At 56.9% G+C, this 23,049-nt stretch overlaps 1 protein-coding gene across 1 annotated transcript in view; it reads left to right on the top strand.

Moving 5' to 3' along the window:
- Eipr1 (EARP complex and GARP complex interacting protein 1) overlaps positions 1-20,331 on the top strand; it is a 114,236-nt gene extending 93,905 nt beyond the window's left edge. The window contains exons 5-9 of the mRNA XM_027937777.2: positions 2,075-2,174; positions 13,721-13,857; positions 16,260-16,427; positions 17,791-17,958; positions 19,827-20,331. Of these exons, the coding sequence (XP_027793578.1) occupies positions 2,075-2,174; positions 13,721-13,857; positions 16,260-16,427; positions 17,791-17,958; positions 19,827-20,001 (748 nt within the window). The 3' untranslated portion in view covers positions 20,002-20,331. The remainder of the gene's footprint in view (positions 1-2,074; positions 2,175-13,720; positions 13,858-16,259; positions 16,428-17,790; positions 17,959-19,826) is intronic.
- The last annotated feature ends 2,718 nt before the right edge of the window (positions 20,332-23,049 follow it).

Raw genomic sequence — 23,049 nt, 5'->3', positions numbered from 1 at the left:
CCCGTGGCCCCAGGACGGTGCTTTCTCTTGCTCCCTTCACGCCAGCCCCTCCTCCAGCAGGCAGCTGTGTAGCTTGCGTGTCCCCCGCCCGTGTTGGAACCCACCCTACTCCTCTTGCTCCCTTCATCTGTTTCCTCTGGACTTAGAAGCTGGGTCACTGTGGGTGCAACAGGGCCACAGGGACCTCTGGGCTGGGGCTGGGCACTGGTTGGCAGCAGTGCTGGAGGCCTGGGCTCCCATTTTGGAGGCTGACCCTAACCTAGTCCTCACCCAGCATTGCTGGCTCTTCCAGGTCTGCGCCAGCTCCCACAGCCGCCCCACTCCCACCTGGCCTTCCGAGCTCTTGGAGCTCCCCAGCAGGTCTTGGTGAAGTGCCCCACGCCCCACGTGTTACTGTCATGGCAGGAATGCAGATCAACTGTCTGCTCCAGCAGCTTTAAGTGGGCGGGGAAGCCTTGATCAACTGTGCACCAAAGCAGGCATCCTGCGTCGGGGTGTCCTGAAGCTAGCTGGTCTGTGGGAGGGTGGCGGGACTGAGCTTCAGCTGTCTCCCTGTTGGGCACTGGGCGGCAGGTGGCTTGGCTCTTCCCTCTCGGCACCTTGGCCTGGCTGGGGCGCTCCAGCTCCCAGGCTCTGGTGACGAAGTCTAGGTTGTGGTCTTGCCTTTGTCGCCCCAGTCCATGTGGACAGGGGTATACCTGAGGTACAAGCTGTGGCCAGGATGGTCAGTCAGGCCGGCTTCATCGCCCAGCTGCGTGGAAGGGGTCAAGGGGGCCACGCATTACCGTGCCCAGGGCAGGGCTGTGCCCTCCATCCTCCTTCCCCAGGCTGTGTTGCCCTTGCTCTCTGCGTGGAGGAACCCCTTCAGATCCAGCCCCCAGCACCCACCCGAGCAGGAACGCGTTAGCAGCCAGGTCCTCCCCGTCCCTCCTGGGCGGTGCTTCAGCTCCCTCCACTGCGGGGCGTTCCCGTTGCTGGGAGAGCTGCGGGGCACTCTGCCTGCTGTGCGGAGGTCCCTCCCAGCCTGGGCCTGTGCTCCTCAGCTGTGGACGGTGTTGTGCTGAGGAGCAGGGAGCTCCACCGGCATCCGCTGGCTCCGTGACCGCAGAAGGGTGCTCCTGGGGCGCCCCAGCCCATCGAGGCGTGTGCCCTTGACGAGAGAACATCACCTCAGCTCAGACTGCATGGAATGAAACTATTTTTCTTGTGAGCTCTTTAAGGATTTCTTCCAGGAAGACAGAAACCTACGTTTGTGACTGAATTGAGATTTTTTTCTCTCTCTTTATGGCTTTCACCACAGAGATAGGATTTGGGGCCCCTTGGGAACTATTCAGATGTGCCTTGTGCTGGCTAGGGTGGGCGTGCCTGCTGTGCCTGGGAAACCAGCTCTGCCTGCTCAGACGTGGAGGAAGGACTCCGCTCCCCAGGCAGCGCAGGCCTGGGCCTGGGCAGGCCGTGGTTCCCTGTCCACTCAGCGCTCAGCTCTGCCTCCTGTCCCCTGGGACTTTGCCTCTGCCTACAAAATCGCGGGCACCCTGTCCATAACAGCTTCTCCTCGTGACCCTGACCTCGACTCCTTAGCCACTGGTGGACACTGGTGGGCTCGAGTTGGCTTAACTGCTGTGGGCACCCACATGGTCGCCTCTCATGGTTCTAGATTCTGGAGGTCCAGCTCGGGCTGACCCGTCAAGTTCTTGGCAGGACTATCTTCCTGATTTGCAGAGGGTCCTGTCTTGCTTTGTCCTCCATGGCAGGGAGAGATGAGGTGAAATCTCTGGTATCTGTCCTTAAAAGGACTCTGATCTCCTCATGAGTGTCCAACCCTCATGGCCTCATCTAACCTGACTGCCTCCTAAGGGCCCCCTCTCCAAATACCGTCACACTCTGGGGGTCAGGGCTTCAGCATGAAGCACACGTTCAGTCCACTGAAGTGAGACCACAGGGGGCATCGGATGGTGACTTCCAGTGACTGGGCTGCGTGAGGCTGCCAGAGTGTGAAGGATGTGAGTGGAATCTCTGAGCCACAGGTCCCGTGTCTCCAGGGTCCACATTAACATGGTTCCTCTCCTTCCAGTGTCACCTGGGAGCCGATGGGAGATGGGAAGAAGGTCATCTCCCTGGCCGACAACCACCTGCTGCTGTGGGACCTGCAGGAGAGCTCCAGCCAGGCTGTGGTAAGCCAGGCGGTGGGGCTTCCCTGGTCGGTGGGTCTGGAAGTGACTAGAGGCCAAACTCAGAACAGACTTTTCAATTTACTTATGTTTAGCATTTGGACATTAATTATGAGGTAATTAATGAATGGACCAAGTCATCAATCAAAGAGCTAAGTGATGGGTCTTTTTCTTTTTAGGATACATGACTGTAGAGTGTTTTTAACATGTTATACATACATGGAGCATAACTTGTTCTCATTAGGATCAGTTCTGTGGTTGCACATGATGTGGAGTCACCCTGGTCATGTTTCCATATATGAACCAGGAAATTGACGTCCGGTTCATTCCACTGTCTTTCCTGTTCCCACCCCACTCCCTGCCCTTCACAGGGTGAGAGCTGGAGCCATGGGAGACCTCAGAGTTGATAGAGACCCTGTGCCCCTATGTGCCAGGGGCGTGGCACATCCAGGGCTGCCCTGGGTGGGTTTAGGTGAAACTGAGTAAAACGCATTTTAATGTTGGAACAGTTGTAAAGCATCAGCTTGAAGGTGTCGCCCACCTTTTGATGTGTTGGTGTGAGTTAAGGAAATGACTCGTGGCACTGTGGGAACCCGGTCTGCTTTCCTGGGTTCTTTTTGGATGTTTTGACTCCTAGAGTAAACATATAGTTTTCCATATTTGGTTCCTGAAAATTTCCTCTTTTAAAATGCATTTTTACATGCATTTATAATATCAGAGCATTTGCTGATGTCAAAATAATTACTTTAGGAAAAAGAAAAGCCAAGAAACTTGAAGTGGTACCCTCATGCATGGCGAGCACTCCTGGGCCGAGGTCGACACCGAGCCGCAGGGCGTGGGGATTTCCTCAGTGAAGCCGCCTTGTATCTGTCTGTCCCCGTGCAGCTTACGCAGCCCTTTTCCGTCTTGGTGCCTTCCTGCTGTCACAAGTCCCCTTCCACCCTCTGGGCAAGAGCTGACCCTAGGAATGATTTGTCATGATTTATCTCTCCTTGGCCTTGTCTTGGCTGCTGCAGACTTTCAGGGAGAGAATACCAGGCTTGCGGTGGGCTTTGGGGTAGCCTGGAGAGAGACTGTGATTCCTGGTGATGAAGAGCCAAGTGGAGCTGGGTGAGGCCCCCAGCGCCTGAGCCTGTGCGTTGGGACTCTGCAGGGCCTTGCTCGCCCACCTCGCTACCTGGGCTGTAGTCACGCGGTGGCCCCGGCTTCACGCCCCAGCTGTCTCTACGGGATTTCAGGATAGGGTGATTATTTTCTGCAGAGATCAATTTAGTTTTCTCTTCCCTTTTTTATCTGCTGTCAGCAGTTCTGTCAATATCCTTGGTGACCCTCCACCGTGGTGTGTAATACAGAAGCCTTCCATCGATCTCGGCCTCCTCACACCAGCTTCTCATTTTTTTTTTGTTTGAGGATATTGCCTTCTGTGGTAGAGCTAATCTTATGCTCACTGCATCATTACCTTTTGCAATTAAATTGGAGAGTCTTTGCCATTTATAATCATTAGCAGAACCCATGGGAGGCCCTGGAGTGGGAGGGCCCGTGGGGTCTGTGGACCCCAGCGAAGACAGAAGGACCCCCCCACCCCGTTCCATTTGTGCCATTTGTCTCCAGGGTCCTGCGGCTGTCAGCAGCTGTGCACGTAGAGAGCTTCTGTCCAGGTGGCGGAGCAAAGAGCAGAACTCCCTGCGCCTCTTCCTTTTCATTTAGAAGCATAGGAGCCCCTAAAGACGGCCAAGAGTGCCGTCTGCGGGTGCCACGCCTCTCCAGGGACATGTGCTGTAAGCGATGTTCTGACCCGAGGTCTAAATGTGAGACTGCCTTCGTTTTTAAGTCCCGTCTCCTGGAATAGGGGTGCAGACTGGAAATATTTCCTCCCATTTTGGCAGTGATCTTTCTGTTGTTCTAGTTGGTCATTTCACTGGGCAAGTTTCTCATTTTTTAAAAGCGGTCTTTATTTTTTGGAAAGGTTCTAGGCTCACAGTGAAACTGAGTGGGTGAGAGGGATTTCCTGTGTCCGCCCACCCCACACGGAACGTCTCCCTGCCAGGAGCACCGCCACACCTGGTGCGGGTCACGCTGGTGAGCCTCACACACACAGACGTGTCTTCTCTCCCGGAGTCACAGTTCCCACGGGGTCCTCTCAGGTTTGGATAGATGCAGGGCCATGCGGATCCTCCCGCTGTGGCACCATGCGGGTGGCCTGCTGCCCTGGGGATCCCAGGACCCGTCCATCACTCTCCCTCCTCTCTCTTCCCAGGCCCTTTACACTGCCAGCAGGGCTCTGCCTTCCCAGGAGGTCACAGGTGAAGTCCTTCAGTCCTTCAGGTCCGCTCTCCACTCAGCAGCGCTGCTCCCGGGCTCCCCGGCTCTTCAGTGCCGGGCAGCCTCTGCGTCTCACCCTGGAACCTGCCCACTGCCGGGAGGCTTTCCACGTGGAAGGCGTTCCCTCCTCTTCACTGTCCCTTTGGCTTCAGGCTGAGAACTCTGTGACTGGCTTTGGACCTGAAGCTTTTCTTCTCTGACTTTTCGCAGGGGTTTTGTAGTTATGCGTCTTGCGATGTCGTGACCTGTTTTATGAAGGCGTGTATAGCAAGGTTCTGCACCGTGGTAGGAGTCACCTGGCAGGGTGTCGTGGCCTCCCCTGGCTGGGTGAAGGCAGAGGTCGGGGCTCCTGTGTGGCCTTCGCTGTCCCAGGTGGGCATGAGGTGCGTGCGTTCTGTTCCTCTTACCTGGCGGCTCCTTTCAGAGGGAGCACCTTTCCTTGGGGCCCCTTGATGTTTCCTGATGGTGGCTTCTTCAGCTCCAGTTCTGGGGCTCCTCGCGGCACCAGGCCCAGGCTGGCAGCCTCCACCTGGGAGTCATTTTGTGTGTTGTCGGGTGACAGGGTTCTCTGTGCCCGGTGAGGAGGTGGAGAAGGTGCTGTCCTGCTCTTCAGCAGTCCACCTCCAGCCGCCCTCCTTGCCGTCTGCCGAGGTCAGCGCTGATGGTGTGGAAGCTCTGTTGTCTCACCCTAACGTCCCACGCTGGTGACTCCCTGCTGGGTGTGGGTGCTGTCCAGCCAGCCAGGGGCTGTCTGGTGATGGAAGCGAGCAGGTGGGGACCGGCCTGGGGCTGAGCTAGGCTGTCAGACCCGTTGTGTCCCCGCGTGCTGGGATGCCTAGGCCAGACTGACTAGTTAGCGAGCTCACTTGGGAGAGATAATCGATCCTTTTTCAATTAACTGTCATTCTTGACACTGCTGGTGTCACCCACCTGGGCTGAGGAACAGGCCTGGTAGTTGTCACTCACCCTGTCAGTGACGTGCCCTCCTTCAAAATGGAGGCGTGTGCATATGACCTGCTCTTCAAAGGTCAGTAATTCTGTGTTCTGTGAAGGTGAGTTTGATTGTTGGAGTGGAATCTGATAACCAAGATGGTTAACCAGGTCAGTGACGCTGCTGGTGGGAATGTGAAAGCTGGTGTCCCGGTGAGACTCAGAAAGGTGTTGCAGAGTATTTGGAGCAGTGGCTGATGGTTGAGTAGATGTCGCCTCAGAGCTGCAAGTTTCAGGCAGCAGTCATTGAAATTTATGCTTTAGGATATCTGTCTTTAAAAACAGTTATCTTTAAGAAGATGTGCTGTTCAGTAACATACTATATTGCATAGCTTAATGTTGTAGTATGAGAGATAACTGTGTCTTGATTTCATAAATATTATTGATAACTGGTATCTTTTATAATGTTTTGGTTAAATTTTGAAACAGTATCTTTCAATGGCATAGGTCCCCAGCACCATATAAGACAAAACTAAAATCATTAAAACTTCCAAATGTTGGTGTCCAGCAAGACTGTGCGGTGTTCCAGGCTCTCAAGAGGCTTCTTGCTGTGGTCAGGAGTAGTTTACATGGCCTTGGGTCAGGGGCAGGTTACACGGCTTTGGGACCAAGTGTGTGGAAGGAGAGGGAACTGCCTGAGTCTGTGCCAGACAGCCCCCTGTGGGGCCAGCGACCCCGCTGCTGGAGCCCTGGCCAAGGCGTGACTCCATCGCTCCCTCCTTGCCCTGCGGCCCTGGGCTGGAGAACGTAGATGCTGCCTTTGACGTACAGTGTAGTTTTGCCAGAACAGTCTGGGACAGATATGGGCCGGAGGCCAAGGTGAAGGGCACAGAGGGCCTGGGACAGAGGGTCGGAAGGCAGCAAGAGCTCCTGGGGCCAGCACTGCACGGAGGGCTTGCTTCACAGCACAAGACTGTTTCTGCCGTCCCTCATCAGGAGGACCCTGGGAGGTTGCCTGGGGTGGGGGGTGGACAGACAGACGGGTGGATGGTGGGTGGGTGGATGGATGGGTGATGGATTCCAGAGTATGGGGGTACGTGGACAGAGTGGCTGTAACACACGACCTCCAAAGCTGGATTGCTGATGGTCACACAAAGAAAAGAAGGACAGAGCAAGAGATTGAGGTACCAAAAGCTGGCAGTGATACTTCATGACTAAATGGCTGTCCCCGAAGTCAGCAAGGGGTGATGATACTCAGGAATAAAGGGTACATCATACATGGCTGTACTCCAAGTTTCTTAAATCTTCCCGTTCTTCATGAAAGATCTCTCTCTCCTTTCCAAAGGATTGACTATAATTAGGTCCATCTCTCCAATAGGTCACTTGTGCCTTTTTTATATTCCAGTCACCTTGGTAAAATGTATGAATCTCTGTGTTTTGAGAGTGTAGAATCAAGATCCTGCCACATTTCTGGACCTGGGATAGAATTGTTTTCAGAAGCAGGTTGGATTTTGGTGTAGCAAAGGGAAGAACAAACAAAGCCCCCGTTATTTCTGATCCTCCTACAAGGAGAGTCCTTTTAGAAATAAATTGAAAGTGAATGGAAAGGACACCACGCTCCCTGCTGTCACAGAGCACCTGTGGGCCCAGGAGGCCTCTCCAGGCCCTCTGCCGGCTGGCTCTGTAAGGCTAGCACCCGACTTTCTTGGGGTAGTGCCCTTGTTGTGTGGGCCACCCAGCTCCCTGGGTTCTGTGTGTCCTGTGTTAGCCAATGTGCAGTGCCGCACTTCAGTGACCTTGGGCCACATGATCCTGGCGTGGTACCACCTCTGTCCTTTCCCCAGGTCCCAAGTGCTACTGGCTTTGAAGCAGGAGCCCTGGCAGCAGCACCCTGCTGTGTGACCCCAGCTCTTGCCAGATGCTCTGCCTCTTTTGCTTTCGTGTCCTGAAGGTGCAGCGTGCCTCAGGGACTCTCCAGTGAATTCTATCACCACCTTCAGACTGTGTGCTCCAAAGGACAGTGTCTGCCTTCTCCACGTCCCTTGCCCCAGGACCGCTCAGAGCTCCTCGGAGGGCTCCTTGGTGTTGGTTTATCGAGTCAGCAGAAACGTCTGGGGCATGCACATGACACGTGCTCCTTGGGCCCTTGATGTCTGCTACCTAGCTTAATCCTCCCACCCTGCAGGGTGGACGCTCAGGTGTCTCCTCTGTGCACGAGGCACAGGGGCCAGAGCCCCCAGCCTGAGACGGGGAAGGAGGGTGCCTGTGCATGTCAGAGGTGCTCTTTCAGGTGGCCTTGTAAGTCGGCACTTAGGGTGCATTTGGCTGCAAACCGTGAGAAATGGCTCAAGTGAAGAGGAAGTTTTACTTGTTTAGTTTTATTTTTTTAGTTGTAGATAGACATAATGATTTTATTTATTTTTATGCAGTGCTGAGGATCCAACCCAGTGCCTCACACATGCTAGGTAAGTGCTCTACCACTGAGCCACACCCAGCCCAGGAGGTTTTAGCATCTTATGTGGCCAGAAGCATTGAGGTACCGCAGCTCCAGGACTGGTGGATGCACACTCTGAGCAGTGTCCTCAGTGCTTTGCTGCTTCTGCTCTGTCATGTGCACATCACTGCCACTTGTCATGGCTGCAAGGTGACTGCAGCCGTTCTAACCCTCACCTCCAGTCTTCCACAACACCAGTGAAGAGAAAGCCAGCTTCTGGGCAACTCTTTGTTAGGAGATCCTTTCTTGGAGGTGACTTTTATCAGCTGCCAGACACTGTCCACCTCGTGCCTCAGCTAATCACTGTGAAGGGAACAAGTCCATCATGCTTGCCTTAGCCATCTCAGGCCCGAGGGTGGAAGCGGGGGTCAGGGTGGCCGGCCACAGCTGTGAGTGAGAAAGCCGCTTCTACCATGTGGTCAGGCTCCTGGGAGGCACCTGCATGTTAGGCTCTGGGCACCACAGCCTGCTGCACCTTCCCTACCCTCCAGCAAGGAGCAGTAATGCTCACCTTCTCCTCTGGCCTGTGGTGTCCTCCATCTTGACCAGCAAGAACTCGGGAGCCGCTGTGGGCATGCTGTGCTCCTGGTCGCGCTCCTCTGCCCCTGTCTGCTGGTCCCCCTCCCCTCTGGTCCTGCTTGTGTGGTCATGCCTCTGTTGCTGTGCGGGGCTGCCACAGCACACACCGTCGTCCTCTCTGTTTCCATCTGGAATAGGGCCTGGCTCAGCAGGTGCTCCATGCAGCACTCGCTGGGTCCAGGAGAGGCTGCTGCCAAGCCTACCAGCGTGGCTCTCGGGGGATGCAGCTCCCCCAGGTGGACAAGGGCCTCGCCCCTGGGTACTTGCTGGCTGCTGGCCACAGAGAGCACCATGTGTGTTCCTTGTCTCACTGGGCGTCTTCCGCATGCCCCCTGCGTCATTGGAGTCAGCATGACAGAGTCCAGGAGGCCTCATACTCTGGTCATCCAGATGCTGACTGGGGGCTGCTGTTCGGGGAGGGTCCACTCAGGCCATGAGGGTCAGGGTGGGTCCTGAGGCTGAGTTGGCTGTCGCCAGCCACAGCCTCTTCCACCCCTGCCTCCCGGTTTCCAGCCATCTCTGCTGCTGGCCATCTTCTAGACGTCCTGCTTCCCTGTCCTGCTTCATGGCTAGCCAAGCGCCCATGCTTCCAGCCAGGTCTGTCCCCATCGGGCTCTCTGTTACACAGGCCTCTTCTCCAGGGATGGCTCGCTTCCTTGTGCCCCAGTTTAAGTTCTGCTCAGCCTCTGCGGCCTTGTTGGTTCTAACCAACCCTCTTGTGCCTGGAGTCTCTGGACTCATGCTGTCATTGTTCTCCCTGGCCTCCGCTACCTTGGTTTCCCCTGGCCTCCCCCACCCTGGTTTCCCCTGGACTCCCCCACCCTGGTTTGTCCTGGACTCCCCCACTCTGATCTCCCCTGGGCTCCCCCACCCTGATCTCCCCTGGCCTCCCCCACCCTGATCTCCCCTGGCCTCCCCCACCCTGATCTCCCCTGGCCTCCCCCACCCTGATCTCCCCTGGGCTCCCCCACCCTGATCTCCCCTGGCCTCCCCCACCCTGATCTCCCCTGGCCTCCCCCACCCTGATCTCCCCTGGGCTCCCCCACCCTGATCTCCCCTGGCCTCCCCCACCCTGATCTCCCCTGGCCTCCCCCACCCTGATCTCCCCTGGCCTCCGCTACCTTGATTTCCCCTGACCTCCCCCACCCAGGTTTCCCCTGGCCTCCCCCACCCTGGTTTGTCCTGGGCTCCCCCACCCTGATCTCCCCTGGGCTCCCCCACTCTGGTTTCTCCTGGCCTCCCCCACTCTGGTCTCCCCTGGGCTCCCCCACCCTGGTTTGTCCTGGGCTCCCCCACTCTGGTCTCCCCTGGGCTCCCCCACTCTGGTCTCACTTTTCCTCGGTGGTCAGACGGTCGGTGTGAGGGGAGTGGCACTGTGGGCCGAGGAGTCACTCAGGGAGCACTGGCGGGGGCTGCGTGGCTGATGGTTGCTTGCCGGCAGTTTGGTTCTTCCCCTGGTGCCGCATTGTTTCTGGGTCTGGAAGAGTCCTGGCTGCGTTGGAGCTGGGCCACTGCTCTGGAGCAGGGGCTGCTCGGCCTGGCTTTTTGGCTCCTGAGGCCTCCAGGCTAGAAGTGGAGGAGGTGCCGTGACAGGTGACTCCTGTGAGGTCCGCTGGGTGCTTGCTGGAGGCTGCGGCCACCTGCTGTTCTCCAGGACACTCTGAACCAGCTGGTGCAGCTCACTGCGGAGCTGCTGGTCCCCATAGCAGTGCAACAGACGTTCAGTGGGTAGGGACGAGACCCAGGATTGATGAGCCAGACGGCAGCCAGCCCTGGGTGTCCTGCTGCTTCATCCCTTGCTTTGTTATTTATTGTTATTATCTTCACTCATTTGTTTTCTGTAACAGGGATTGAACCCAGGATGCTTAACTACTGAGCCACATTCCCAGCCATTTTTAATTTTTATTTTGAGACAGTCTTGCTAAGGTGCTTAGGTTCTCACCAAATTGCTGAGTCTGGCCTTGAACTTGGGATCCTCCTGCCTCAGCCTCCCAAGCCATTGGGATTATAGGCGTGCCTCTGCACCCAGCTCAATCTATTACTTTTTAACGTTTGTTGTCATCAACGGTGATCAGTAACCTGGTAACCTCATCTTCAGAAAACTGAAATGACGCCTGTAAAATTTTGACCTTTGTTTTCCACCTAAAGGTGGGTGGGTACTGCAGAAAGAGCTCTTCGTTTAAGTTGCTTGTGTGGAGGTTGAAGCTGAGCCCAGCTGGGCGTCGAGGAGCCCGGGCCACCTGTGTCTCTGTCATGGCAGCGTGGCTTCTGGTGCTTCTGGTTTTCCTCTCTGGCCACTGTGCCCCTCGTGGCTGTGGAAAGGAGCTGTTTTCATCTCCCCCCAGCTGTCTCCCCAGGACTGAGATTGCTGCCATCTTCCTCCGCCTGTGTGGCTGGTGATGGTGACACTCTCCTGGGCGTCACACTGCCCAGGGCCCCTGCCCTCTAGCTGGGAATCAGCCCTGCTGCAGGGCTACCTGTGCCCAGCTCCTGCCTCGTCCCTGCTGGGCCTCTGCCAAGCAGCCTCAGCCTGTAGAGAGCTGAGCTTGCTCTCTGCAAAGGTCACACAAAGAAAGGTTCTGGTGGAGCCTGACAGGGAGAGGGAGGGGGCAGGACACACCACCACCATCTAGCGGAGCGCCTCTCTCAGCCCCTACACTCTCCGCCGCTGTCGCAGTGGGCCCCTGGCCTGCTGAGCCAGCCGACATCCTCCAGGAATTCTGGGGGAGCCCTGAGGCTCACTGTGCTCTTCCCGGGTGCCTAGTCAGTGACATGTCAAGACGGGTGCTCTGGGTACCTCTGCCTCCTGCCCTTGGATGTGAGGAAGCTGGGAGGGGGACTGGGAGGTGTGGAGAGGGCGGAGATGGCAGTGGGAGTGGTCTCTGATGCTGGTTGTTCCTGACCTGCAGCCATCACCCTGCCCTGGACACTGGCTTCTTAGAGTCGAGTTCCCTTTTTCTCAAGCTAGTCCGAGTTCAGTTTCTGAGCTGCTGTGTGGGCAGCTGGCATGCTAGGGAGAGTGCCCAGGACTGCTGGGTGACCTCTGCCTGTCCTTGTTCCCGCTCTTCTTCCCGACATCCCACGGGACCCTGGCTCTCCCCCACCTGCTGCGCCTGCTCTGGCCCTGCACCTTTGCACACATTGCGGCAGGTCCATTTCCATGAATTCCATGTTCTGCTCCCTGAGAGTGACCACAGCGACCTGCTGCCTAGGCTCTCGCTTCCTCGCCATCTCAGCATGGGTGTCCCGCCCCTGCCCCAGACCCTGCTGTCCTCCTGTCAGTTCTGCCCGTGTTCCCTGCCCCCCTCACCCCCGTGCCTGCTGCCTGAGCCTCCCTGTCCTCCAGGACTTCTCTGTACCCTGGCGGCTGCTCCCGTTTGGCCCCTGGTCTGGCACCGCCAGTGCCTGCCAGGGCCCCTCCAGGGATGTGACGAGCACGTTTTGCACAGAACATAAACAGCCCCTTAGCTTTCTGTGGAGAGAGTTAATGGGTCACACATGGTGTGTAGGTCATGAGTCGCCAAGTCTCAGACTCCTCATTTAATGTGCAGGAGAGTGGGCTGGGGGAGGATTTCCTGGGACAAAGAGGACAGCTCCGAGCAGAGAGCAGGTCCTGCAGGGTGAGGGAGGGTCTCACTGGAGGGCTGCTGGTCTCTCAGCTGGGCCGTCTCCCTGGTGAGCAGTGGGGGCCCTTTCCCAGATTCCCCTAGAGGGCCTCAGAGCAGGAGTTCTGGGTGGGAGGGGCGCCCTGCTCATCGTCCTTAGGTCATGGTCTGAGGCCGTGGCTGCTCCTAGGGCTCGCCACGTCTGCCTCCTGTTCTCGGCTGGGTCCTTACTGCCTGCCTGCTCTACCAGTCTCTGTCACCTGCCCTTGGGCCTCTCACCCCAGGCTCTCAGTCATGGTCATTCTGGGCCAGACCTGCCCCTCCCCACTAGGCCCAGCTCTGTGAATCCCTCAGTGGCCCCATGTCTGTCCCAGGACCAGGCCAGGACTGTTAGGTGCTCCAGCCTTTCCAGTCTCTTTCTTCAAGGTTGGGCACAGGCTCAGAAGCGCCCAGAGGACAGTCCACTCACCCCAGGATGCTGGAGGCCTCAGCTGGGAGGGAAAGGAGGTCTTAGCCTGTGTGGTCTGAACTGTTAAGTCCTCAGCTTTGGGCAGGTGGGGACCTTTCTGTCCCTTTAGGAGCCTGTCTTTCCCATCCTTTGCTCTAGCCAACCTGCTACCCAGTGCTGGGGTTTCTGATTAAATCGTGGCTCGAGCACTAAGTCCAGGCCTGTTCATCTCTTGAGTCTGGACACTTACACTGCCCTTGCTCAACAAAGCCCTCGATGAACACCCATCAGTCCCCAGGACTGTCGCTGGGCCTCTCTGCCTCTCCAGGGCCTTTGTCCAGGGCTGCCACAGCCTGGCCTGCCTCCCTGGATGCTTGGCCACCTGGCTGCTCAGAGGGCTCTCGAGCACTGTTGTTGAACGCTTAGGTGAATTAACCAATGGAGAGCTTGTGTACGCTGGGGACAGCTTGGGGTGGGATAGAGCGTACCCCCAAGGCAGCCTGCAGCCTCTACCCTCAGAAGTCACTGTGAGTGAGAGTAGGCCACTCAGACCCCACATGGAAATAATGGTATAGCCAGGGTGAGTCCTTTGTGCATGTCGTCCCCGGTGCATGGGAGGTGGGATCGGGAGGAAGCTCTTCCCCCAGGTCTTGCAACTGGGTCTTGCCTCCTCTCTGCCCGGAGGAAGCTTCAGCCCCAAGAGACTGTTCCCAATGAGTCTCAGGTCTGTCGATGCTTAGCCTCTGCATGAGCATTTTGGTCCTCACAAGAAAGGATGGAGAGGGAGCTGATTAAGTCGGGGGTTTCCCTTTGTTTCTCCAGAGCTGCTCCTGTGGACTCCACTTACCTTGTCTGTCTTGGGGGAAGCCAGACGTTTGAGTGATGCCATGTTGTTTTGTTCAAGTTCGAGCTGGTTCACTTTTAATCACACATTTGCAGGTCCTCTGTGATAGAGGTCTATTAATATGCTTTCTATTTTTTGCTGTGCTCAGTTTTCTAGTTTTTTCCCCCAAATGAGGTTCAAACATTCATGCCTTTTAAAGGAAGAAGACAAAGAGAGCCTTCCTAATTGTTCAGATGGTTACTTTCCCTAAATCCTGAGTATCGGATGCCCTCTTGAGTTTTCCTGAACAGGGTTCAGATTTCTCTCCTCCTCTTTCTGCACTCCCAGCTGGCCAGCTCGGCATCCCTGGAAGGGAAAGGACAGCTGAAGTTCACCTCGGGGCGTTGGAGCCCGCATCACAACTGCACCCAGGTGGCCACAGCCAGCGACACCACCCTCCGAGGCTGGGACACGCGTAGCATGAGGTCAGTGACGGGTGCGTGTGCCTGTCCCTGTGTCTTCCTCCCTTGCCTCTTCCCTGGATGGCAGAGGTGATTAGAAGCCAGGTGCATTTGGGGGCACGTGGTCTGTCTTTATGCCATTTTTGCAGGCTAATCACAAAATCATCTCCCCAAGTTAAGCCAGAGTGTGTGTGCATGGGGCCCTGTGCCTTGGCTGGCTGTGCTGTCCCGGTTGCTGTCCCTGCTTGTGCAGTTCACGGTGCCACCAGGCTTTGTGATGGGGCTACGGTGCTCTGCCTCACGATGAGCCCCTGAGGGCTGGCGATGGCCGCCCTGCTCCAGCCTCCCTCCAGGACTTGGCTTTGACCGCTGCTGTGCTTTCAAGAGACATACCTGTCGGGTAGTCATATTTTGTCATTTAAGTAATTATGTGCAACAACCAGCAGTTCTAATGGAACAAACAAGAGCGATTTTTCTGTTCCAGTTGTGATTTTGATAGGCAAAGGAGTGATGGTGGGATGTCTGTTGCCATGGCAACAGGAGCTGCACAAGCTTTTTTAAGATGCAGTTTATCCCCTTGGCACACCATAATTTATCACTGCGCTGAAGAGACGGATGTCATGCAGTAACTCGTGCTGCTTCCGGGGAGGGGGGCACACCTTTAAGTTCAGTCCCAAGGCCTCTGAAGACCCAGGGGCTGCAAGTGGCCAGAGGCTGGCTGCTCCTGTTCTTGCACATCCCTGCACCCAGGGCTGCTGTGGTGGGGAGCTGTGGCCAGACCTCGAGAGCTGCTCTCCATGGCCTGTGGTCCCCTCCCCCTGCCCACTGCTCTGCGAAGGACCTGACAAGGAACTGAAAGATGACACGTGGGCCCAACTAGAGTCGGCCCCAGTGGGCGCACCCCACTGTCACCTCCCTACGCCTGCTGCCTCTCTGTCCAGGAGGTGGCTCCTGCAGGAAGCAGGGACACAGCAAGGAGCCATTCTGCTGTCTGTTAGCCTCTCTTTTATATCGGCTTCAGTTTTTATCTTGCCGCGGTGCCTGTGGCATTTCTTCTAGAATGCGCCATGTTTGTATGTCAAAGTCACTGCCACTAGAGCATGCCGTGGCCCTGCAGTTGGTAATTAGTGCACTGTGATCACCCACCAGCTCCCTGGGATGTGCCAGTTTTTAATTTTATACCTGTGTCTGTTTCACCTGAAAACTCACAAAGATTGGGGTTTCTTACTTTTACAAAAACAATGTTAAGATATCGAAAAGGTGCTGGATATAAAAACCAGCTCAAGATTTAAAACAGCTTAGGGCCAGCGTGGGAGTGAAGGGGCCGAGCTGGTCTGCATCAGGGAGCAGGGAAGAGCGACTGTCCTCTGACCCGCGAGGCATGGTTGCAAGGTGCTGGTAGCCCCACTGGTGCCACAGGGAGCGAGGATGTCAAAGGTGGCAGGAGAGGCTGCCGTGCCACCAATGGGGAAGCCAGCAGAGCGCTGTGCACAGGGAGAGCAGGGCAGCACGGGCGAGCGCACAGGCCTCTTGGGCCAGTCCAGTCTCACTGGAAGGCAGCCGGCAGCAGGAGGTGTGGGATCAGGTTAGGGGTGCTTGTGTACCTGGGCACCCGTGTGTAGGGGCCCTGTGCATGTGCATGCCCAGGTATAGGAGTGTGTGTGTGTGTGTGTGTGTGTGTGTGTGTGTGTATGTATCTGTTGCATAAACAACACACACAAAAGTAAACGTGCACACACACTCATATGTGGACGCTCCTATGTGGACACTCCTATATGGACGCTCCTATATGGACACGCCCTTTCACACCTATTCCCTTGTCCCTGCCTTCAGAACAAGCAGATCCCACTGGCCATGTGGTGATGAGATCCCAAGGGGTGTGGGCCAGCCCACCTCCCTCGATTCTCTCCAGGCCTCCCAGGGCTTTCCTGCTCTCGCTACGTGGCTCCCAACACCAGCCACACATTTGCTTTCTTCCACTGCCATTTGTTTCCTTTCCTTTCCTTTCCTTCCTCCCTCTTGTATCCTTCCAGAACTTGCCGGGTGTCCTTTCACAGGCCGGCTTCAGCTCTCGCTGGCAATGTGGTCCCCCAGCCTCTCTCCTCCAGACACCAGGCTTCCTCTGTGGTAGCTGTGAGCCCACATTGTTCCCCAGCTCAGGGGGATCACAAACACACCCTGGGGCACTTGGCTGCCTTCTGCCCTCAGAGGCTCCTGGTGCCCTGTGCCCTCCTCGTGCAGGTGAGGATTGTAGAGGGGACCCAGGCGCCCCAGGCTGAGATTCCCCTGCTCAGCTGCTGGCAGCGGGGAGGGCCGTACCCTTGGCAGGGGGGCTTGGAGGGCCCTGGAGACAGGTGTGCCTGCGACTTGGCAGCTCTCCGTCACCCATTAAACGTTCTCATGTGCTATTCTTTTTCCTCTCTCAGCCAGATATACTGCATCGAGAATGCCCACGGACAGCTGGTGCGCGACCTCGACTTCAACCCTAATAAGCAGTACTACCTGGCAAGCTGTGGGGATGACTGCAAGGTGAAGTTCTGGGACACCAGGAACGTCACGGAGCCGGTGAAGACCCTGGAGGAACACTCCCACTGGTACTGTGGCTCGCATCCGCTTGAGGGAAAGGGGACTGTATAATTTATTTTGCTAATTACTTTACCATTTGGAGAGGCACAAACCAGCTTAGTTTGTACTGCTGTGAATCATTCAATCAACCCAGTTTTATTTTTCCTAAAGAAGCACTAATTTCAAATCTGAGTGTTTGTGATTTATAAGCGTAGGAAAAGAAGAAAAACATGGGATCCTGTTTTCCCTTGAACAGTGCTGGTTCAAATCTGCAAAAGTAAACGTGCACAGATGTTCACACAGCATTGTTTGCAATGCATGAAAACTGGAAGCGACCCAAATGTCCATCAGAGGGGATTGGTTAAGTAAATTAGGTGACATCCGTGCAGCGGAGATTATGCAGCTGTCAGAAAGAATGAGGAATATCTGCATGTGTATGGATGTGGAAGGGTGCCCAGGATCATTCGTTCTCTCTCAAATATTATTTGAATGTTTGCCATATGCTGGGTACTTTCTGCTAAGTGTGTAAAAGGATCAAGACATGGAATAGTACACAGCATGAACCCATCCTTTAAAATTCAGAAGTGTGTGCACAGAGGAGGGTGGAGGACAGGGCTGGAAGGGTGGCGGCCCTCGCAGGGAGCCTGCCCTGGCACTGGGCGCCCTGGGGTCTTTGCCTCCCACAGCTGTGTCTCTGGTGGGTGAATTACTTGTCAGAAGCAATATTGTTTCTGCAGTGGGAACATTTTAAAGCCCTAGAGGACTCATGTGCCATTTTGAGAAATTCAGTGAATGGCCTATAATTTGCTGCAACCTGAGCAGAGAGCCAGGGAGTGCCTGCCACACGGGGCACCTCCACATGCCAGCTGTGTCACACTCTGTGCCTGGGCCCGCGTCCCACTGTGAGCAGCACCACAGAGACCAGGCTCATCATACTGCAGGGCCTATGTCAGGAGGACACACCCCACCACTGTCCCTGGTCCTCGGGGGTGCCAAGGCCCTTATCCTGGGCCCATGGCAGCCAGCGTTACCCGAAAGATGTCCCAGGGCTTTGTTTGATGGTACAGGTTGTCGCTAATTCATGTGTCACTTCTGGGGAGGGGGTTTTTGTTTGGGATCTGTAGAAAGCCTGTCTGAAACCCTGAGTAATAAGCCTCTCCCTCCACAGGGGGAAGCTGACATTTGGTCTTTCTCATCTCTGTTTGTGAGGACTTAGGAGAATATTTTAGAGCAGCATATGGTAGGCCTAACCCCCTGCTTAGGAGCCCTGCCTTCAGCCCAGGAGGTGGGGGTCAGATACCCAGGGACACTCAACATGACTCAGCCCCACCAGGCCAGGGCCTCTGAGGGCATCAAGTCAGGACAGCTCAGCAGCTGCTGTGCCCTTTTCAGGGTGTGGAGCGTCCGCTACAACCACTCTCATGACCAGCTGGTTCTCACCGGCAGCAGTGACAGCAGAGTCATCCTGTCCAACATGGTGTCCATCTCCTCCGAGCCCTTCGGCCACCTGGTGGATGACGACGATGTCAGTGACCCGGAGGAGCACCATGCAGATGAGAAGTAAGGACCACTGACTGCAGGGCGGCTCTTGTCTGTGCGCACACGCAGTCCTGGGTCTGGGAGCTTCCATGGAAAGTGCCCTGTGCATGGTTAAGGTACCCCGTCTTCCCAGCAGTGCAGGATGAATTCCAGGGTACCTGGCCCCGAGACAGCTCTGTGGTGGTGTTAGAATGTGCCCCAGGGCATATCTTCCTGTGTTCTTCACGAATGCCACCTACAAAACCTGAATGAATTTGATGCTCTCCAGGAGTGAGCATGGCAGTGATGTGACCTGGTGTTCCCGGGCCTCCGGGTGCTCGCTGTGGAGACTCGAGCATGGACTGTGTGCTCTCCACCCTCAGCCCGTGTCGGGCTGGAGTCCAGACACACCTCTGGGGCACAAAGCTAGGTCCTGGTTGTCCCCGGGTGTTGTTCACAATGGGGAAGTTGTGCGCGCGTATCAGCGCTCCATTGCCCTGTGGCTGGGAGACGGCTAGGGCAGCCCCCTGTCCCAGGGCTCACATCCCTTGTGACTTGTCCCCTAGGGTCACTCGTAGCTAGTGACAGCAGGGCTCCCAGTGTGAGCCAAGCATGCTGCTCCTTTCTCCAGTCTGTGTAGGTCCCTTTCCACCTGCAACAGCCTCCCTCTCCCTCCAGATCAGTGGAGCAAGGCCTAGCAACCACAGAGGCCCATGCCTCCGACTCCAGAGGAGGAGGTTCTGGAATAAAACCAGTGGCTATGGGCAATGCTGTCTGTCAATCAAATATTAGAAACAGGGCCAGCGAAAGGACTTGTGAGCACGCGCCTGGTTCCAACCCCTCCTTTGCCATGTGCCATGAGGACTTGGACATGTGGATTTGGCTTCCTCCCAGGCTGTCTGCAGCCATTCACATGTCCTCTCTGTTGGGGAAAGCTGATTGTCCCCTCAGTAGGCCATGTGACCAATGTGTGAGCTACTCACACATGTGACCAGTGTGTGAGCAGCTTCAGGGAGGAAGCACTTGTGGTCGGCAGGTACCCTCCCTCCATCTTGATGCCTTTAAATCAAGGAGAGAGAAGTCCCTGTGGGGGGTTATACTTGGTGTTTGTCACAACATGTCTGTTGACCATTGGAAAGTCCATTATCTGGGAAGGCCAGAGCTTAGGGATACCCACAGCCTCTCAAAGCCTACTTCCAGAGTGGGGGCTTTGGGGTCCTAGGTTTGTCTCGTTGTGGGATAAAGTATTGCTGAGAGACAGACAGGCCCTGGACTAGGGTATGAGTGGAGGGGACTTCCTGTGGTGGTGGGAAGGAGAGCGCCAAGCACCTGTGCCTGCTGCCGGCCCTCCGTGAGCACAGGCCGGAGGCCCCTGCTGCTCATGCCTGCAGGTGCTGACCCCACCCGTCATCCTAGCATGAGATTGTTGGGCAGGCCTCTAGGCCTGAGCTGACTCTCCTCCAAGGAGGTGCAGAGGTGGTCTGCTGTTTGGCACACGACACCCTCTGCTCAGGGACGCTGGCAGGGCCCTCGTGCTGCCTGACCTCTCTGCAGCAGGGGAGTAGGGCAGATGCTCCCAGCTCAGTTCCTGGAGATCTGATGCCACGCTCTCCTCAGTCATGGGGACCGCTTCCCCAGCACTGCTCTGAGCCAGGAGACCCTTGCACTGACAGCACCTCACCCAGGCACCCACAGCACTGAGGACCAGGGGGCTGCTGTGCTGCAGGTGTCCTTGATGCCCACAGGTCACTGACGTCCTCTCCCCACAACCAGTGAGGGACCACACACTGGGCTCAGCCAGGCCGTGTGGGCTTCCCGTGGTTTGGATGAGAGACCGGCTCCCTATGGGATCCCTCCTGTCCTCTGCTGCCCTTGGGCCTGGCTCACAGCTCTTCTCTGTTGGGTTGCAGAAGCAAGGAGCCCCTGCAGGACAACGTCATCGCCACGTACGAGGAGCATGAGGACAGTGTGTACGCTGTGGACTGGTCCTCAGCTGACCCGTGGCTGTTTGCCTCCCTGAGCTACGATGGCAGGCTGGTCATCAACAGGGTCCCCAGGGCGCTGAAATACCACATACTGCTCTAGCGCCCGGCCCTCTCTGTCCTTCCTCTCACAGTCTCCGACACTGGCCGCTGTTGGAGTGAGTCCTTTCCAGGCGGCTCCCGCCCTGGGAGCCCAACCTTGCCTTCTCACAGGAGCCCTTCTGGGGTGCGGAGGAGCTTCTGCCAGCGGCACCCGTCCTCCTCCGGAGGGTGGCCGTGGTGGCTGGGAGTGTCGGGCGCCAGCTGCGGCCCACTCGCTTTGCTTCCTGCCTTGTGGGTGAGGGGAGACTCTGCACACCTGGTCCTGTCCGCACCCTGCTGAGGGCCATCTTCCCCTGAGACTTCCAGTGAAATAAAGTCAGTGGGGACTCTGCAGGCTGGTTCCTCCTTTCAGGCTCTGCCCTCCTGGCCACATCACACGGGGCTGCTTGTTCCCCGTCCCAACCCAAAAAAGGCAGGTGCGTAGAGGGGCAGCGCCTTGGGGCTGGGGCCAGCAGGACCCACGTCTCTCTCTGGCCGAGCGCCCTTGCACTGACAACACCTCACCCAGGCACCCACAGCACTGAGGACCAGGGGGCTGCTGTGCTGCAGGTGTCCTTGATGCCCACAGGTCACTGACGTCCTCTCCCCACAACCAGTGAGGGACCACACACTGGGCTCTGTGCCTGCCCTGCTCTGCTCACCATTCAGGCTGTGTCCAGCTTGCCTTGTGCTGTGGGGGCCGCAGCTGTGTGTCTTCCCCTGGCAGCCCAGGCCCGGTTCTGGGTGTGGGGCACTCAACCTTCCTCGCACCCTCCCGAGACCCACCTGGCAGGTGTCCCAGCATGTGCTGGTGCTTCTCTGTGATCCCCAGTCTCCCTGAAATGAGAGGGGACAGCTGCACAAGCAGACAGCTCCCACCCAACTGTGGGACCTGTGGGTCCAGAGAGGGAGCATTCTGGGCCTCTCTGCAGGAAGCCTAAGTGGGCAGGGGCTGACGGGCGGAATCCGGGCTCGCCGCCCAGCAGGGTTAGGACTCACTGCTTGGTCACATGCCCTGGCCCCCGTGGGTGCAGACAGTTCACCAAGGTCCCCAGCCCCAGTGCCCACAGTGTTGCCCTCGGGAGGCTCACGCGACTGTGTCTGAGACATTTTGGGCGACTGTGCCCAGACCCTGCCACCTCCTCGCCTTGCACTCCACCATGGGGATGCACCAGCTTGCGTGTCCCTTCCCACTAAAGGGAGTCCACGTTGCTCCTGGGGCTTGGTGACATGCAGAGAGCTGTCCAGCGCCAGCCTGTAGGTCCCTGTGAGAAAGGATGCGTCACTTCCAGCAGCAGCTATCAGGCTGACCTGCAGGGCAGAGCTCGCCATGCCTGTTTTTGTCCACAGTGTTGCTGGCACATGGCAGCCAGCCACGCAGTGCCTGGTGACCAGTGACCACATGTGTGGACCCGCGTCTGACTCTGCCCATGCCCTTGGAGGTCGACTGCTGGGTCCTGTGGCAAGTGTGTGCCCGACTTTGTGTGATGCCACCTGCTGACTTCAGGGCAGCACTGTCATTGACCCCCACAGCGAATGACCCTCCCCTGCCCCTTGCCCCAAATGTGGACACAGCACAAATGCGAGCAGGTCCATAGGCTCACGGGTCATGGTGAAGTCTGCGTTTGATGTTAAGGTGATGGTTGATTGTGTGCTTAATTACTACTGATTTGGGCCATTCTTTCTATATTTTGGGTAAAAGTACTTTGTTAGCTGGGTGGTTTCAGATAGCTTCTGAAAGGGGCAGCACCTCCACTGGGCCTGGACACCAACCCCCCTCATGCAGCACCTCCGCTGGGCCTGGCCCTCCCCAGGCGCAGCACTTCTTCGGGGCCTAGCTCTCCCGGGTGCAGTCCCTCTGCTGGGCAGGGGCGCTTGCAGCCTGTGTGCCCAGGCCAGACTTGTCCAGGCAGGGCCTCTATCCAGGTCAAGCTTCCATCAAGCCCATCCCCCCACTCCCCTGGGCCCCTACCTTCTAAAGGCCATGCGTCAGAGAGCCCTCTGCCATCTGTTATGCCAGCTGCCTGGCCCCTCACACCCATCCTATACTCTGGACTTAGTTTGGGTCAGTCTGTTTCCTCAATGGCCACGAGAGGCCAGGTCCTTCTTCTATACACATACAGCACTGACTGGATGCGTGGGGACTGACCTACTGGACAATTTCACGCTGGATGCGATCCCAGCAGGACTATGCAGCCGTGGTGGCAGACCACAGGGCCAGCCCGCTCCCCCAGGGCATAGGTCAAGCAGGACTGCGGCGATCAAGGCAAACGGGGTGGTAGCTGCACCTAGGTTCCTGGCCCACAGTTCCTGAATTCCACAGCAGCCCGGTGCTTCACTGGTAAACCCTTGCTGTTTCCCCCTCTTAGTGTGGGCAGCTCACGCTTCTTGCAGGGCCTTTCATGGTGACCAGAGAGCAGCCTCTGGGCACTGTCACAGAAAGCGCTGAGGGTGCTTCCTGGAGCCTTTATGAAACCAGATGGTCTTGGAGTCTAAGCCTTTCTCACCATGGGGATTCTGGACCTGCTGACCCAACCTGCTTCCCACGGCCCCCGCGCCCCTCTTCTAGGCCGCTCCACCTCCCTCAGACTGCCCCTTCCCTCCGGTCGGCCATGGGCAGAGCCTGTTCCGCCTTCCGCAGCTGCTGCTGCTACTTCAGTCGGCGCTGGTCCCCTCGGCACGAGGGGCCTGACACCCTGGAGTCTGTCATCCGCGGCTCCGGTGGGGCCCGTCATGGTGAGTTGCAGTCGTTTGCAGACCTTCATGGAGCTCTCTAGGGAGTGGTCAGGACAGCAGGATGACACTTCGCCTGTCCAGTGACTGCACAGGACACAGGAGCCAGGTGGCTGTCATGCCAGCTGAGCAACTGGCCTGGTGCCTTGCTTTCCCTGTGCCACCAGATGACCCATCACCCACTTGCTGGGTGATCTGGGGGTTCACTGGCACAAGGGCACACTTAGGACCGTGCCTGACAGATAGGCCCTGCTTGGGGCTGGTCTGCATCCCCAGACTCCAGTATGGTGTTGGAGGAGGGCTCTGGCAGGGCCTAGGGACAGGTGAGGTCATGAGG

This window comes from Marmota flaviventris, chromosome 14 (assembly GCF_047511675.1).
Source record: "Marmota flaviventris isolate mMarFla1 chromosome 14, mMarFla1.hap1, whole genome shotgun sequence".
NCBI classification, from domain to species: domain Eukaryota; kingdom Metazoa; phylum Chordata; class Mammalia; order Rodentia; family Sciuridae; genus Marmota; species Marmota flaviventris.
Note: the sequence above shows the minus strand (reverse complement) of the source record. Positions and strands in the feature narration are given on the sequence as shown.